The sequence below is a fragment of the Oxyura jamaicensis genome, chromosome Z (genome assembly GCF_011077185.1).
Source record: "Oxyura jamaicensis isolate SHBP4307 breed ruddy duck chromosome Z, BPBGC_Ojam_1.0, whole genome shotgun sequence".
Taxonomy (NCBI): Eukaryota; Metazoa; Chordata; class Aves; order Anseriformes; family Anatidae; genus Oxyura; species Oxyura jamaicensis.
Window position 1 is genome coordinate 24088632 of NC_048926.1, and position 12111 is coordinate 24100742.

At 45.4% G+C, this 12111-nt stretch overlaps 3 protein-coding genes across 5 annotated transcripts in view; all 3 read left to right on the forward strand.

The window, feature by feature from the left end:
• The first annotated feature begins 1883 nt into the window (after positions 1-1883).
• Positions 1884-5076, forward strand: CCNB1 (cyclin B1). Its single transcript, XM_035309831.1, is given in 9 exon segments — positions 1884-2493; positions 2592-2773; positions 3172-3330; positions 3720-3956; positions 4336-4476; positions 4575-4653; positions 4656-4684; positions 4968-5038; positions 5040-5076. Coding segments are annotated over 9 exon segments (1545 nt in total).
• Positions 5077-5334: 258 nt separating this feature from the next.
• CENPH (centromere protein H) lies at positions 5335-11891 on the forward strand. 2 transcript variants are annotated; one of them, XM_035310807.1, is made up of 9 exons: positions 5335-5489; positions 5584-5639; positions 5967-6015; positions 6297-6371; positions 7045-7098; positions 8235-8301; positions 8567-8618; positions 9816-9976; positions 11033-11891. In XM_035310807.1, exons 1-9 carry the CDS (start codon positions 5371-5373, stop codon positions 11120-11122), a joined length of 723 nt encoding a protein of 240 aa, XP_035166698.1. In that variant the 5' UTR covers positions 5335-5370; the 3' UTR covers positions 11123-11891. The 2 variants fall into 2 exon arrangements, with proteins under 2 accessions (XP_035166698.1, XP_035166699.1); XM_035310808.1 differs by lacking the exons at positions 5335-5489; positions 5584-5639 and adding an exon at positions 5815-5863.
• A 53-nt stretch (positions 11892-11944) lies between these two features.
• The window catches only part of MRPS36 (mitochondrial ribosomal protein S36), a 10162-nt gene continuing 9995 nt past the window's right edge, over positions 11945-12111 (forward strand). The window contains exon 1 of one of the 2 annotated variants that reach the window (XM_035310760.1): positions 11945-12087. In XM_035310760.1, coding sequence (XP_035166651.1) covers positions 12049-12087 — 39 coding nt within the window. In that variant the 5' untranslated portion in view covers positions 11945-12048. The remainder of the gene's footprint in view (positions 12088-12111) is intronic. The other variant, XM_035310761.1, reaches the window with a different exon arrangement.

The window sequence follows — 12111 nt, forward strand, 5'->3', positions numbered from 1 at the left end:
TTACTGGATTAGATTTAACAGCAGTGCAGCAGTCTGAAATGTCCTTGAGCAACAACTCTGCTTCTCTTGTCATCAGACTGTTGATAGAGATGGTAATGTTTCTTCTTTACTTTCTGAACAAGTTTGCATTCTGTTCTCTCCCACTAGTGCTGTATTGAAAAACAACACCTGCAGCACGGGACTGACTTGAAAAACTGTTCTTGGGAAGTTCCATTGCTTTTGTATTGGTTTGTGTAGTCAAATCTTCATCGACCTTAAGGCGCTTATTTCTCACAATAGCACTTCAGAAACAGCAAAATTCTCAAACTTTGATCTCTGTTTTTCCTAATTCATGCCTTTTGCAGCGGTTTTCTCACCTGCCCTCCTTCTCCACAAGGCTTAGGGCAGTTGAAGAACTGCTGCAATTGTACTTGCTCCATAACAGAACAAGTGATTTTCTGCTTTTGAAAACAGTTTTCAAAGAAGAGGCTTCAGTTAATACTTACATTTGCCACTCTTTCTTGAAGTGGTTGTACTGGTGCTGGCAGCATTTTACCAAACTGAGCAACAGCCGGTCTTGATAGATGAAAGGGTTGTCCTTTTTTTCCTTTTTTTTTCTTTTTTTTGTTTTGTTTTGTTTTGTTTTGTTTTGTTTTGTTTTAATTCAAGTTAGCTTAACTTAATTAGGAAAGCCTTCATGGAGCCTTCAGGGTTGTCATGACTTTGTCTTAGCAAATGCTGATTTCCCACTTCAGCTGCTAGCAGCAGGACCCAAAACACATTAAGGTGGCTGGGAGCATCTTGGATGATCGTGCTCTGGCAGTGAGGTTCAGCTCTTACACCAATATTTAACAGGCAATTGCAAACCTGCATCTTAACAGGCATACAACAGTGTTTCATGTTTTACGCAACCACACACACATGCACGCTCTATTTCCTGGGTACCCTGACATGAAAACAATAACCATTTTAAATTACTTTAACGAGAGCTCTTATTTGGCAGTAATCCTCCAAAGAAATGGCTCAGGCTTTCCCACAACATCTGAGAGAAGTGTGGTGAGAGTACGGGTCAATTGATTTATGTTCTCCTAAACGGTACGGTGTGGAAGCTCGAGCCATTTGATTTCTCTGTGGAAGGTTGCCATGAAACGCTTTTGAAGATGAAGCTGATTTAAAACAAACTGCAGCTGCATATTGTACATTTGAGAGCAAGCAATGTATGTATATAAAGAGGAAAAAATATTTATTTTTCAATAATGTTCTAATTTCTTGTAGCGCATCTTTTCCCGTTAAAAGTTTGGGATGGAAACAGGACATGCTTTTAAAAGCCTGTAATAGTGTGTCGCTGTAGCCCCCACCTCAAGCTGTCGGTGCAGGAGCTGATTTCAGGTTTGACAACATGCTTTAAATGTTAATTTATTTGGGAAATGTTAATTTGTTTGGAGAGGGAGGGGGCATCTGCCCCCACGGCACTGTGTTTTGGGTGTGCGCGGCCTTTGGATCTCAGCTTCATCAGTTCACAGCGGTCCTGTGTTACCGAGATGATTACGTGGAGCTGAGCTAGTGACAGGATGGGAACTGTGCACGAAACGTGCCTTTCACTTCGTTTTCTCTGGGAACAGGACCCGAGGGAACGGCACGGAGCTGGGGCGGGGGGGTCAGGCTGGGGGTTAGGGAGAGGTCGTGCACCCAGAGGGCGGTCGGGCCCTGGGACAGGCTGCCCGGGGGCCGTCCCCCTGAGGTGATGATTCCGGGGAGTTTCGGCGCGGAGCCCCCCGCGGAACGCGAGTCCCCTCAGGGCCCGCCGGTTCCCCGTCCCCTCAGCGCCCCCTGCCGCCCGCACCACCCCCCGGCGCTCCGCCGGTCGCCAAGGCAACTCCCGGCAGCCGGCCCAGGGGCAGCCAATGGGCGTACAGCGGGCGACCAATGAGCGGCGGCCGGGAGGTTTAAAAGGCGGCGGCGGCACTACTCTCGGCCTGTCGGTCCGCTCTTCAACAGCTCCTTTCTGCTCCGCTCCTCTCCGCTCCTCGCTTCACCTCACAGCGCCGCTCCTCTCTGCTTCGCTTCGCTCTGCCATGCCAACCAGCGCTCCTGGGGCCGTGCCGTGCCGGGTGAGTGCCGCCTCCCAGATACCGACGAGCTTGCCGGTGCTGGCCGCCTCCCTGCGCCCCGCAGCCCGGCACTGCAACTGGCCTGCGCCCGCCGCTAAGGGGAGGAAGCTGGGGCTGCCGCCCCGCACCGCCCTGCGGGACATCAGCAACCGCGTCGCCGAGCCCCCGCCGCCGACCGCCCCCAGAAAGCTGCTGAGTGCTTACGGCAAGGGGCCGAGCGCCGCTAGGACAGCTGCTGCCGCCACCGCCGCCGCTCAGCCCGTGCCGAAGCCGAAGGTGAGGAGGTCGATGAAGGCAGCCGCCAAGAAGAATGCGCCACCGACACCATTGCCGGAGCCCCAGCAGGTACTGCCCCAGAGCGGGCTCAGCCCGGCCGCCGCCTCCACCAGCTCAAACGGCGGCCGTGAGCCGCTGTGGGGCTGCCGAGTGGCGGCGGGGCTTGCCCTGATGCCCGCCGATTTGCACACACCCCCCTCGCACCCCCCCTCTGCTTTCCTGCAGGAGCCCACATCCTCAGCTTCCACGGAGGGGCCGGCATGTACCCCCCCCCAGAGAACATGCTGTGCCAGGCGTTTTCTAATGCCTTGCTTGAAGTGGAAGATGTTGATGTGGAAGATAGTAACAACCCGCAGTTATGCAACAAGGTTGTCAAGGACATCTACAAATACCTGAAAGAGCTTGAGGTTGGTAGTAGTAGTAATGGTACTTCAAACTACAGGGACACCTGCTGATGCAGGGAGTCTGCCTGTCATCAGAAGGGTGGCTTGGAGATGGCACTCATTTTCACCTGTGGATTTTCGGGAGGCACTGATAAGTGATTCCACAACTGAAAACGCTAGAGTAACCTCAGGTGATAACAGATAATGGTTGTTAGACCAACAGACTAGCAGTACTGGTACCATGCTCTTCATAGCCTGTCTCTAGTAAAACAAGAAACTTTATACTCACAGGCCTAGTACTGTGACCCATAGTACCCTGGTATGGACCTCTTTCAAAAAAAAGACTTAAGATGAAACGGACTGGGCATTGCAAGTGGTTGAGCTAAGTGACTAGGTATAATAATCTGATTCCTTCCACACAGGTAAAACAAGAAGTCAGACTCCAATACCCGGCAGGTCAGAATGTAACTGGGAAGATGCATGCTATGCTAATAGACTGGCTTGTTCAAGTAAAAGTAAGATTCAAATTGCCACAAGAGATTTTATACATGACTGTTCCTATTACTGATCTCTATTTACAGGTAAGTGTCACCTGCCTGTTGTCAGGCAATACTTTACATAATACTCATCTAAAACACTAGGCCAACTGATTGGTAACACAATACATAGTTAGGCTTGTTGCCTTTATCAAATGCGTGTTTGCTGGTCAACTGTATTTTGTTGTTGAATTATATGCCCCATATAACTCTCTCAATTACGAATGGTGACTTAATGCATCAAAACTGCTTATTCCTCTCCCTGATTTGGTCTCAAACCCTGATCATATCCAACAATAGATGATACATAGTTCCTCTGTATATGCCAGTATGAACTTTCTGCCACTGAACAAACATTATACTGGCTACCTTTAAAATACATTTTCTGAGCCAAGCCATTATGATAAAGAAATCACTACTGCTTCTTACTACAGGATAATGCTGTGTCAAGGGAGATGCTACAGCTGATTGGTGTCACGGCTATGTTCATTGCCAGTATATATGAAGAGACGTTTCCCCCCAGTATTAAAGATTTTGCCTATGTAACTGAACACACGTATACAACATCCCAAATTCACGAAATGGAGATGAAGATTCTGCAAGCCCTGGACTCCTGGCTGGGTCATCCTCTCCCTACACACTTGTTAAGAAGAGCTTCAGAGACTGCAGAGGTTAAGCTGAAAGTAAGTGGTCTTTAAGCAGTACCTAGAAGTTGTAATACTTAACTGTGGAAGCTTGTTATAATGGCTCAAAACTTCCATTTGAGCCCAAACAATGTTGCAGCTGTTTGTCTGCTTTCAGTCACTTGAGCCTAGCCCAGTCAAAACCAAAGTTAAAATGCTTGATACTGCAGGTGGTCACTAGACTGCTACTAAAAGCATATGAGCAGCCTAATGGAACTGCTCTGTGATTAAGCCATTTGAATTTCAAGCCTATAGCTTGAAAAATGTTTAAGTATTTATTCCTGTTTGACTAAAAGGCAACTCAACTAGGCCTGACAGGATGCTTTTTCCTTGGAGATGGGCAATACCCAACTCTGATTTGCTGCAGGTGGACATGGAACAACACATTCTGTCCAAGTACCTGTTGGAGCTATCCATTCTGGACTATGACATCGTTCACATCCCTCCATCCAGGATGGCAGCTGCTGCTTCCTGCTTGGCTCTGAAACTTCTCAGTGGAAGCCAGTGGGTAAGGCATGCTGCACGTGCAAGCACAGGACTTGATGTGCCTGTGCGCCAGCTTAAAAGGTGACCCCGGGCTTGTCTAATAACTTACCTCTCTTTCAGTCAGAGACTCTGCAGTACTACATGTCCTACAGTGAGAGTGACCTCGTCCCAGTCATGCAGCATTTGGCAAAGAACGTAATTTAATGAACCAGGGCTATATGAAGTGTGTGGTAAGCACTTGTTGGGGAGGGTGGGGAGCATGCTTGGCTAGGTGTCAGCGTGTGGTGCTCTGGGGCTGTGTTGGCTGTGACCTGAGCCATCAGGCTTGTATCAGATCTGCTTTCTGCAGCTGAAGATCTGCCCCAGTGTGGTGTGATACGGCACAAACTGACCAAAATGGGTAAAAGCTGAGTCTGGCTGCTAGAATTGGCTTGGCCTGCCCCCTCCGAGCTTCAGACGAGCTGGAATAATGTAATAATCTGGGTAACCTTAACCTTACTTGTATGTTTGCAGGCCATCGATAATAAGTACACCAGTTTGAGCAACAAGCAAGTAAGCACTCCTGCACAGCTGAACTCTGCTATCAGAAGACTTGGCCAAACCACTGGCTGAACGACTGTAACTCTGTGAAAATTCTACAGAAAAAAAGTGTCGGCACTGTGTGTCTGTATACGCTTAGCTTTTATGTGTCTTTCATCCTTTTAATAAAGGTTCTACCTGAACTGTCACCCCGCCTCACGCCTCCTGAGGGTTCTCCAGTTACACCCTGCCTCTAATTAACGCCGCAGCCCGGCCGCCCCCGCCCCGCCCCGTCCCCTCAGCCCGCGCGGCCGCCATCTTCTCCATGGCGGCGGCCCCGCCCCAGGCGGCGGCAATCGGCGGCCGCGGCCAGCGCGGGCACTTCGAAGGCGGCGCCATGGCGGAGCCAGCCGGGGCCGAGCCCGGTCCCGCTGCCGAGCCCGAGCCCGGTCCCGCTGCCGAGCCCAGCCTGGGGACCGGCCCCCAAGCGAAGCTGGACGTCCTCACCCTGCTCCGGTGCGTGCGGGGCGGCGGGGGGCTCGGTGGCGGGGCGCTCGGTGGCGGGGCGGGCGGGCGGGCGGGCTGACGGCCTCGTTCGGCTCCCTTGCAGCGTGCGGGAGCAGCTGAAGCAGCAGCTGATGGAGTGCCGAGCCATAGCCCGCGCCAGTAAGTACCGCACCAGCCCCGCCGCGCTTCCCCCAGTGGCGCCTTCCCTTCGGGCCCCTGACACCCCCGATATCCCCGTGTTATCCCCCTGACGCCCCTCCGATGCATCAGCCTGGTGTTGTGCTTTAACCCCGCAGCCAAGCACCTACACAGCCCACCACTGCCCCTACCCCCCTTCCTCTGCCTAGTCTCACTAATGCCGGAAGAGATGGTGAGGTGCGGAGGTAGGAATAAAAGCATCCCTTAAACGGCTTTGTCCTTTGCGTTCTGTACATCGTGTTTGAAGTCTTCCCGTTGTGCTGTTTTAGTGGTGTTCTTGCTTTGCAGATCAAGAAAGTTGCCCTGACCATGACATTGAAGAAATGTCTATTGTGCGGTATGTAGTTTGTTAACTTTGAACTTCTGATGTATTTTAAAATAAATTGAAGGACTGGGCACTGAGCTTGGAAGCTCTCTTCTAGTCACTCCTTTTTAGTAGAAGCTCTGGATTAATGATCGGTACTGTGCAAGAAAGTGGTGAAAACAAAGGAAATGAAGAGAGAATATGACTGAATGACTTGTAGTTTGGAGGAAAAGTTCTTCCTTCAGACGTGGAGGGAACAAGTTAAAATGCGAGGTTGCTTTTACAGTTTTTGTTCCTTTCACGCTTTGTTTCAGATACATAGAAAACTTGGAAAGAGAACTGGAGGAATTAAAAACCTCCTTCACGAACAAGACATCATTCATGCAAAGGTAGATTTTTCTTCCTGCTTGGAGGTTTTCTGTTTGTTTACATGTATGCACGTGCGTGCAGAAATGCATAATTCTGATTAAATAGGATTTCAGAGTGATGTAGCATGTGTTACAAACAGGAGAGGTTTAATACAATTGAATCAGTAGCAATGAAGAGGGAGATACCATAGAGAATAACAACAAAACGCAAACTGAAGCGTGTGTGAGCCTCAGAGGTTCTGCAAAATGAAGAAAAGGCAGACAGTATGCGTCAGTAAAAATAGTTGGTGGTACTTTACAAACTCCTGTGAAGAGGTTGAGGTTGGCAGTTAAATATCTCCTAAACCAGACGACTGTTCGCTTGAATACCCACCTTCGTCCAGCTTCCCTTCTACAGAGTGGGACTGATGGTATCTGAGGTATGTTTGTCAAGATAGAAATGCATTGTCACTCTTACAAATAGTCTTTGCACCTTTCTTGTCCTGAGAATCAAGCCCCAGTGTTTCAGAAGTGTGATATTTAAAAGCTAACCAAGCTTTTTGTTGTTGTTGTCAGTTTTTTTTAATATGTATTTCCAATGTGAAAATGGGCATATGTGGAATTTGTATATCTTTCTTCCAGTATTTATCAGCATTCAGTTCTCAGTTTCTTATCAATTCTCATCAGTTATACGTCTCTTTCTTATACCATGCAGGATCCAGCTTGTGGATGCCCTGCGAAACAAAATGACACAAAATGATGAGACAAGGTAAGCTGTTTTGGGGGGAAAGGATGGCGAGAAAAGAAAGGGCTTGGAATAGTTTAATGTGACACATTTCTATTTTACTTCATGGTAACTTTTGTAAAGCAAACTTTTTGTCTAGCTTGGACTGCATGACATACAGTCCACCTTCTGGCTGGAGACAGCATGATCAAAACTGATATATACACAGTGGATTTATCTTTGTACTCTGAATTAACTAGCCTTTGATTACAGAGATGTTTAAGCTTGTTTCACTCAGACCAGCTCAACTTCAGAAGCACCAGTGTAGTTTGTTCATTAGTTCCGTTATCTTGGCTGCACATGTGAAATGCACTGGATTCCCCACCGCCAGCACTGGTGTTTTCATACTTAAGTTAAGCCGCAAGAACATCTATTGAATGTTATGTGAGTTCTTGCCCTCTTTGGATCATGTCCTTAGATTCATGTTGACGTTAGAGAGTTGACTGAATATGGGGATGTTTTGTGAGCCGTGGACTCGGGCAACTTCTCCCCCTGGTCTAGACAGTAGTAAGTCGCTTTGTGATGATGACATTTGGCAGTGCCAGGGCTTAAGTGGCTTTCCCAATTTTTGATTCACCCGTAAGAGTTGTTTGTAGTTAACAGTTTTTTGTTTCTGTGGAATATGGATTCCCAGCATACTGCCAGCTGGTAATGGAGCCTTGTCTCTGCTTTGTTGCCTTCATTAAATAATTATGTAGGAGCTTAATGCCTGTCAAAGAGAACTGAAGGCTTCAGATGTGTTTAAAATTAGTTTTAATTTATTGCCCACTATTAATTGATGCATTCATATGAAGTGTCATATGAGAAGTTTAATTTCTGTTGAAAATACAGCTGAGAGCAGTGCATTTCCATGATGTCCTTGCTACAGCCCAGAATTCAGGAGCTCTAACCACTAGCTCTATGATTTGAAATATTAAACTTATCTGATGTTTTAGCAAAACCAAGAGCCAAACAAGGAGCCTATGTGGCGCCTACAACTATAAGTATGTTAAATGTGTTGGCTTTTATTTTCATGTTAAGATAAATGGGCATTTTTTGTTTAATCTAATTAACTTAGATTAAAGCATTCATGCTGTCAACACACATTAATGGTCTAAAGGTATGCAACTTTTCTTCCTTAGACAACTGATTGTGGAAACTATGAAACACACAGTAAAGCTCAGCCAGGCAATAATTGAATCTCAACAAGTAAGTGCCATTTGTACCTTTTGCTGCAGTTGTGCAGACTTGCCGTAAAGGTAATTGAAAGTAACGGGAATGCAGAAGTCATTTTAAAGTAAGCATGTGGCTCAAAGGGTATAGTTCCTAGTGGTGTTAAAATTACTGAAATTTTTGCTTAAAGTGAGTATGCAAGCAAGTCTGCAAGAGCTGCCCTTAACTGCTTTTGTGGACTGAATTAGCATCATCAATATTTATTGGAAATTAGAGTCTAAGAAATATGTTTTTGTTTCAGCAAACACGTGAGATTGAAGAGAAATTGAATGACATTAAAAAGAAAAGACTCAGTAAGTGCATGAGTTATATTGCCTTTATTTTATATTTGAATATACTGTTCATATTTTAAAGTGCTTCTTGTAGCATTATTAAGTAACTACAAAATTCTTAATACAGTTACAAGACATATGAAAACAGTTTTACTAGGTGCTATAAAAATGAGCTGGTGTGATGTCTACATGATTATTAGTCTGATAGAACATAGTCATATTCTTGTATCTCTGATTTAATATCTGCAAAAAAAAAAATAAGAAGGGTGGTGGTGTTTCGTTATCTATTACAAGCTCCCCAGCAACTTACACTTCACTTAGTAATTTAAATCAGTTCTGCAAAGCTGAAAGGATTTTTTTTCTCAAACTGCACTTTTGTGAAATGTTTGTTGAACAGGAGGGTATTTACTTAACAAAGAGCTTGTGTAGTAATATGTAACTTGGTATTCAGAACGCTTATTATAGTGGGTCGAATATACATTTGAAATCACATTTCAGAACTTAAGGTAAATATTTTTTTTGAATAGCACTAAAAGTTTGTTCTTACTGTCATACGACGAGGTTTGACAACAGCTCTAACAATTATTAATTCAATTGTTTGTTTCATGCATAGAAATTGGTGTGTATGTTGAGAGTAATAGACTCGTTGAAGTATACCTTTTCACATAAAAAAAATGAGCACCCTAACACCTTCCTTTAGGAAAGGAATGCTGTATCAGGAACAGCAGCATTCTTCCCATGTATGAACTCTTCCTTCATGGTGTCTTTCAGTCTAACTTTTAGCCTGGTTTCATCCCAAACCTGGCAATACTCACTGATGCTGTCCATATATCCCTTCTATGACTTTTGAATTTGTTTTCAATGAAATATGATTTTAAACATCTCCACCTATAAAAGTCATGACAACTGAAGACGGGGTGTGGGACAGGTATTCAAATTAGTGTCTGTGTCTGAAGGAAATGCAGACCTAATTCGAAGGACTTTTGGTTTTGCTGGCAGCCAGGGAACCAGTCGGTGTATATTGACACCAAATACCACAGTACTTGTGCCTTGTGTGAAAGGTATATTATGAGGTCTGTTGGAGGAAACAGATGGAGAGGGAAGCTTGAGCTATTGCAGTGGAAGTGCCTTAGATGTCTCTAAGAAAAAAAGTATCTCTTTAGGTCTTCTGCTCACTGAACTACTTCTTAATGCTTTGTTTTACTAATAATGGAACAGTTCTAAAACAGGCCGAAGAAGACAAACTACTGCAAATTCGTGCTGTGATTAAAAAAAAAAAGGAGCTATCGAGTATGGAAGTGGGTGAATTGCTGAAGAGTATACATAAAAACCTACAAACTGAAAGAGCGATGACTACAGTAATTCAGAATGTATTCCAGGTAATTTCATAGCTTTCAGAAGCAGATTTGCAGTTCTGCATTACAAGCAAAATAATATACTGTATAGTCAACGTGACTTCAAACAAAGTCATGTTTTCTAAACTCTTTAAGTAACAGCAATAATGGAAAAACTGAAGTATGAAAGGAAATCTTTATTTTAAAAACTGAAACTATGAAACGTGTTTGGAGCTATTATTTACACAGTTTAGAAACATTCTATTGATCTGTCTTTATTTCTGTATTTCTGTGGTCCCTTAAAGGTACAAAGGTAATGCATTTTCGAGAAACGTGTCTATCACGGCAGTGGCTATAATTCCTTACACTGCTCGTCACCCCTATATCCCCCCAAACCTGTTCCCTAGGACAAATAAATAGGCCTTAATCCAGTGATACCCGTGGGGTTAGGGTGTGAGGTGGGCATCATGCAGCATCCTGTGCTCAGAGGGGCTTCGCTAGAGGTCACGTGCCCTCTGCTGCTGCCCCTTACTCTGCCTCTTGCAGCGTGGCTTGTCCTGACCAGTGAAATACCAGTGAAGAACACGCATAGTTTATTTAAAAAAAAAAAAAAAAAGACTCTGGAAGGGGAGAATATATTTGAGGTCTTCAGGTAGAAAAAGGGATATAACCATTCTGTAAATTTGCATGATCAGTGGAATACAAAGAACAGGAAAAGAGCCACATGTTCTTTCTGTTGCATGCTACGTCTACTACTAGTTTGAAACATAATACGGTTTCATCTCAAAAAAAAGAATAGGAAATTAAACATTTTAGTGGGTTTAGATTAGATTCCCAGAATTCTGTTTTTGTACTCCACAAGTCTTCTGAGATATAAGTAAAACAAGTCTTTTTTGGTTAAAGTAAAAATTCCCATTTTCAATCTAGAATGGCAGAGTGAGAATGTTACAAACAATCCTTTTCTCCTCTCTTCCCAAGTCCTATCCATTTCAAACACTGCTGTGAATTTCAAGGGCTTCCAAACTTTAAACAACAACAGCAAAAATTTTGATCCTTTTCAAGAACTTTTGTTTTTTAACTGCTAGTCTTTCTGTCTTGTAGAATATCATAATTGGAAGCAGAGTTAACTGGGCAGAAGATCCATCTTTGAAGGCAGTTGTTCTACAGCTTGAAAAAAACATCTCTATTTGAGTCAGGAAGATGGACTTTCATATTTACAGTGTACATAGTATATAATCAATATTTGTTGCATCATAAAAGCTCGGTTTTATGAATTTGAAATTTTGACCTTTCTGGAAGTTCTCTCTACAGGCTCAGAAATATGGCCCTGCAACTCATCAAAGTGAAATTTTAATTCCTGGTAAACAACGACCATTCCAACAAGGAGTGTAGCTGATGATCCTAAGTGAAGGGCTAGTTTATAGCTGTTCAGTACAGAGAACTAATTTCCCACTGAAGCTCAGCAATAAGACAAGAAAGAATAGTAATTTATATAACTTTTCATGTAAAAGCTTGTCTGGTATAGGTATTACTCCAAGGCTCTGCCACTGCTGTTCAGCTCTGCCTTCCCCCCGGTTGTGTCTTCCTGCCTGCTCCACGAGACCCTGCAGTGTCCCAGTAGAAAGCTCAAACTGTAAAACTAATTGGAAAGTGTGTGTCAGGGGGCTTTTTTCTAAGTCGTTATAATGCTATGTATATTTTTATACCTCGGAAGGTTTATGCTTTTAACTGTGCGGCTGTGCTACGCGGTGATGAGCTACGCAGCACGGCAGGTGCAGGGAGCGGAGCGAGCTGTTGGTGCTGCACTCCCGCAGCCCTGGTGAATGGGGGTGGGTGGTGGTACAGCACGCCAGCCGCATTCTGCTCCTTTAGACGCCAACAGTCGCATTTTTATTAAATTCCGCCGCGTTGCCCCTACCGCGCTGTGTTCGCTGTGCTAAATAAAAGACATAATTGGGCACTTTGTCGTTCACGAGCGTCTGCTTGCGGGGGACTGGGGGTGCGCTGGCAGCTGGGGGCCGGAGCTCTCCCGCCGGCGCGCGCGTGGCCACGCCCCCCACTGGAGGGCCACGCCCCTTGGTGGGGAAGCCCCGCCCACCACTGGGCCGGGGGTGACCATGGGCAGCAAGATGGCGGCGGCCGCCCGCGCCGTGCAGGTACCGGCGGCGGCCCCCCGCTGC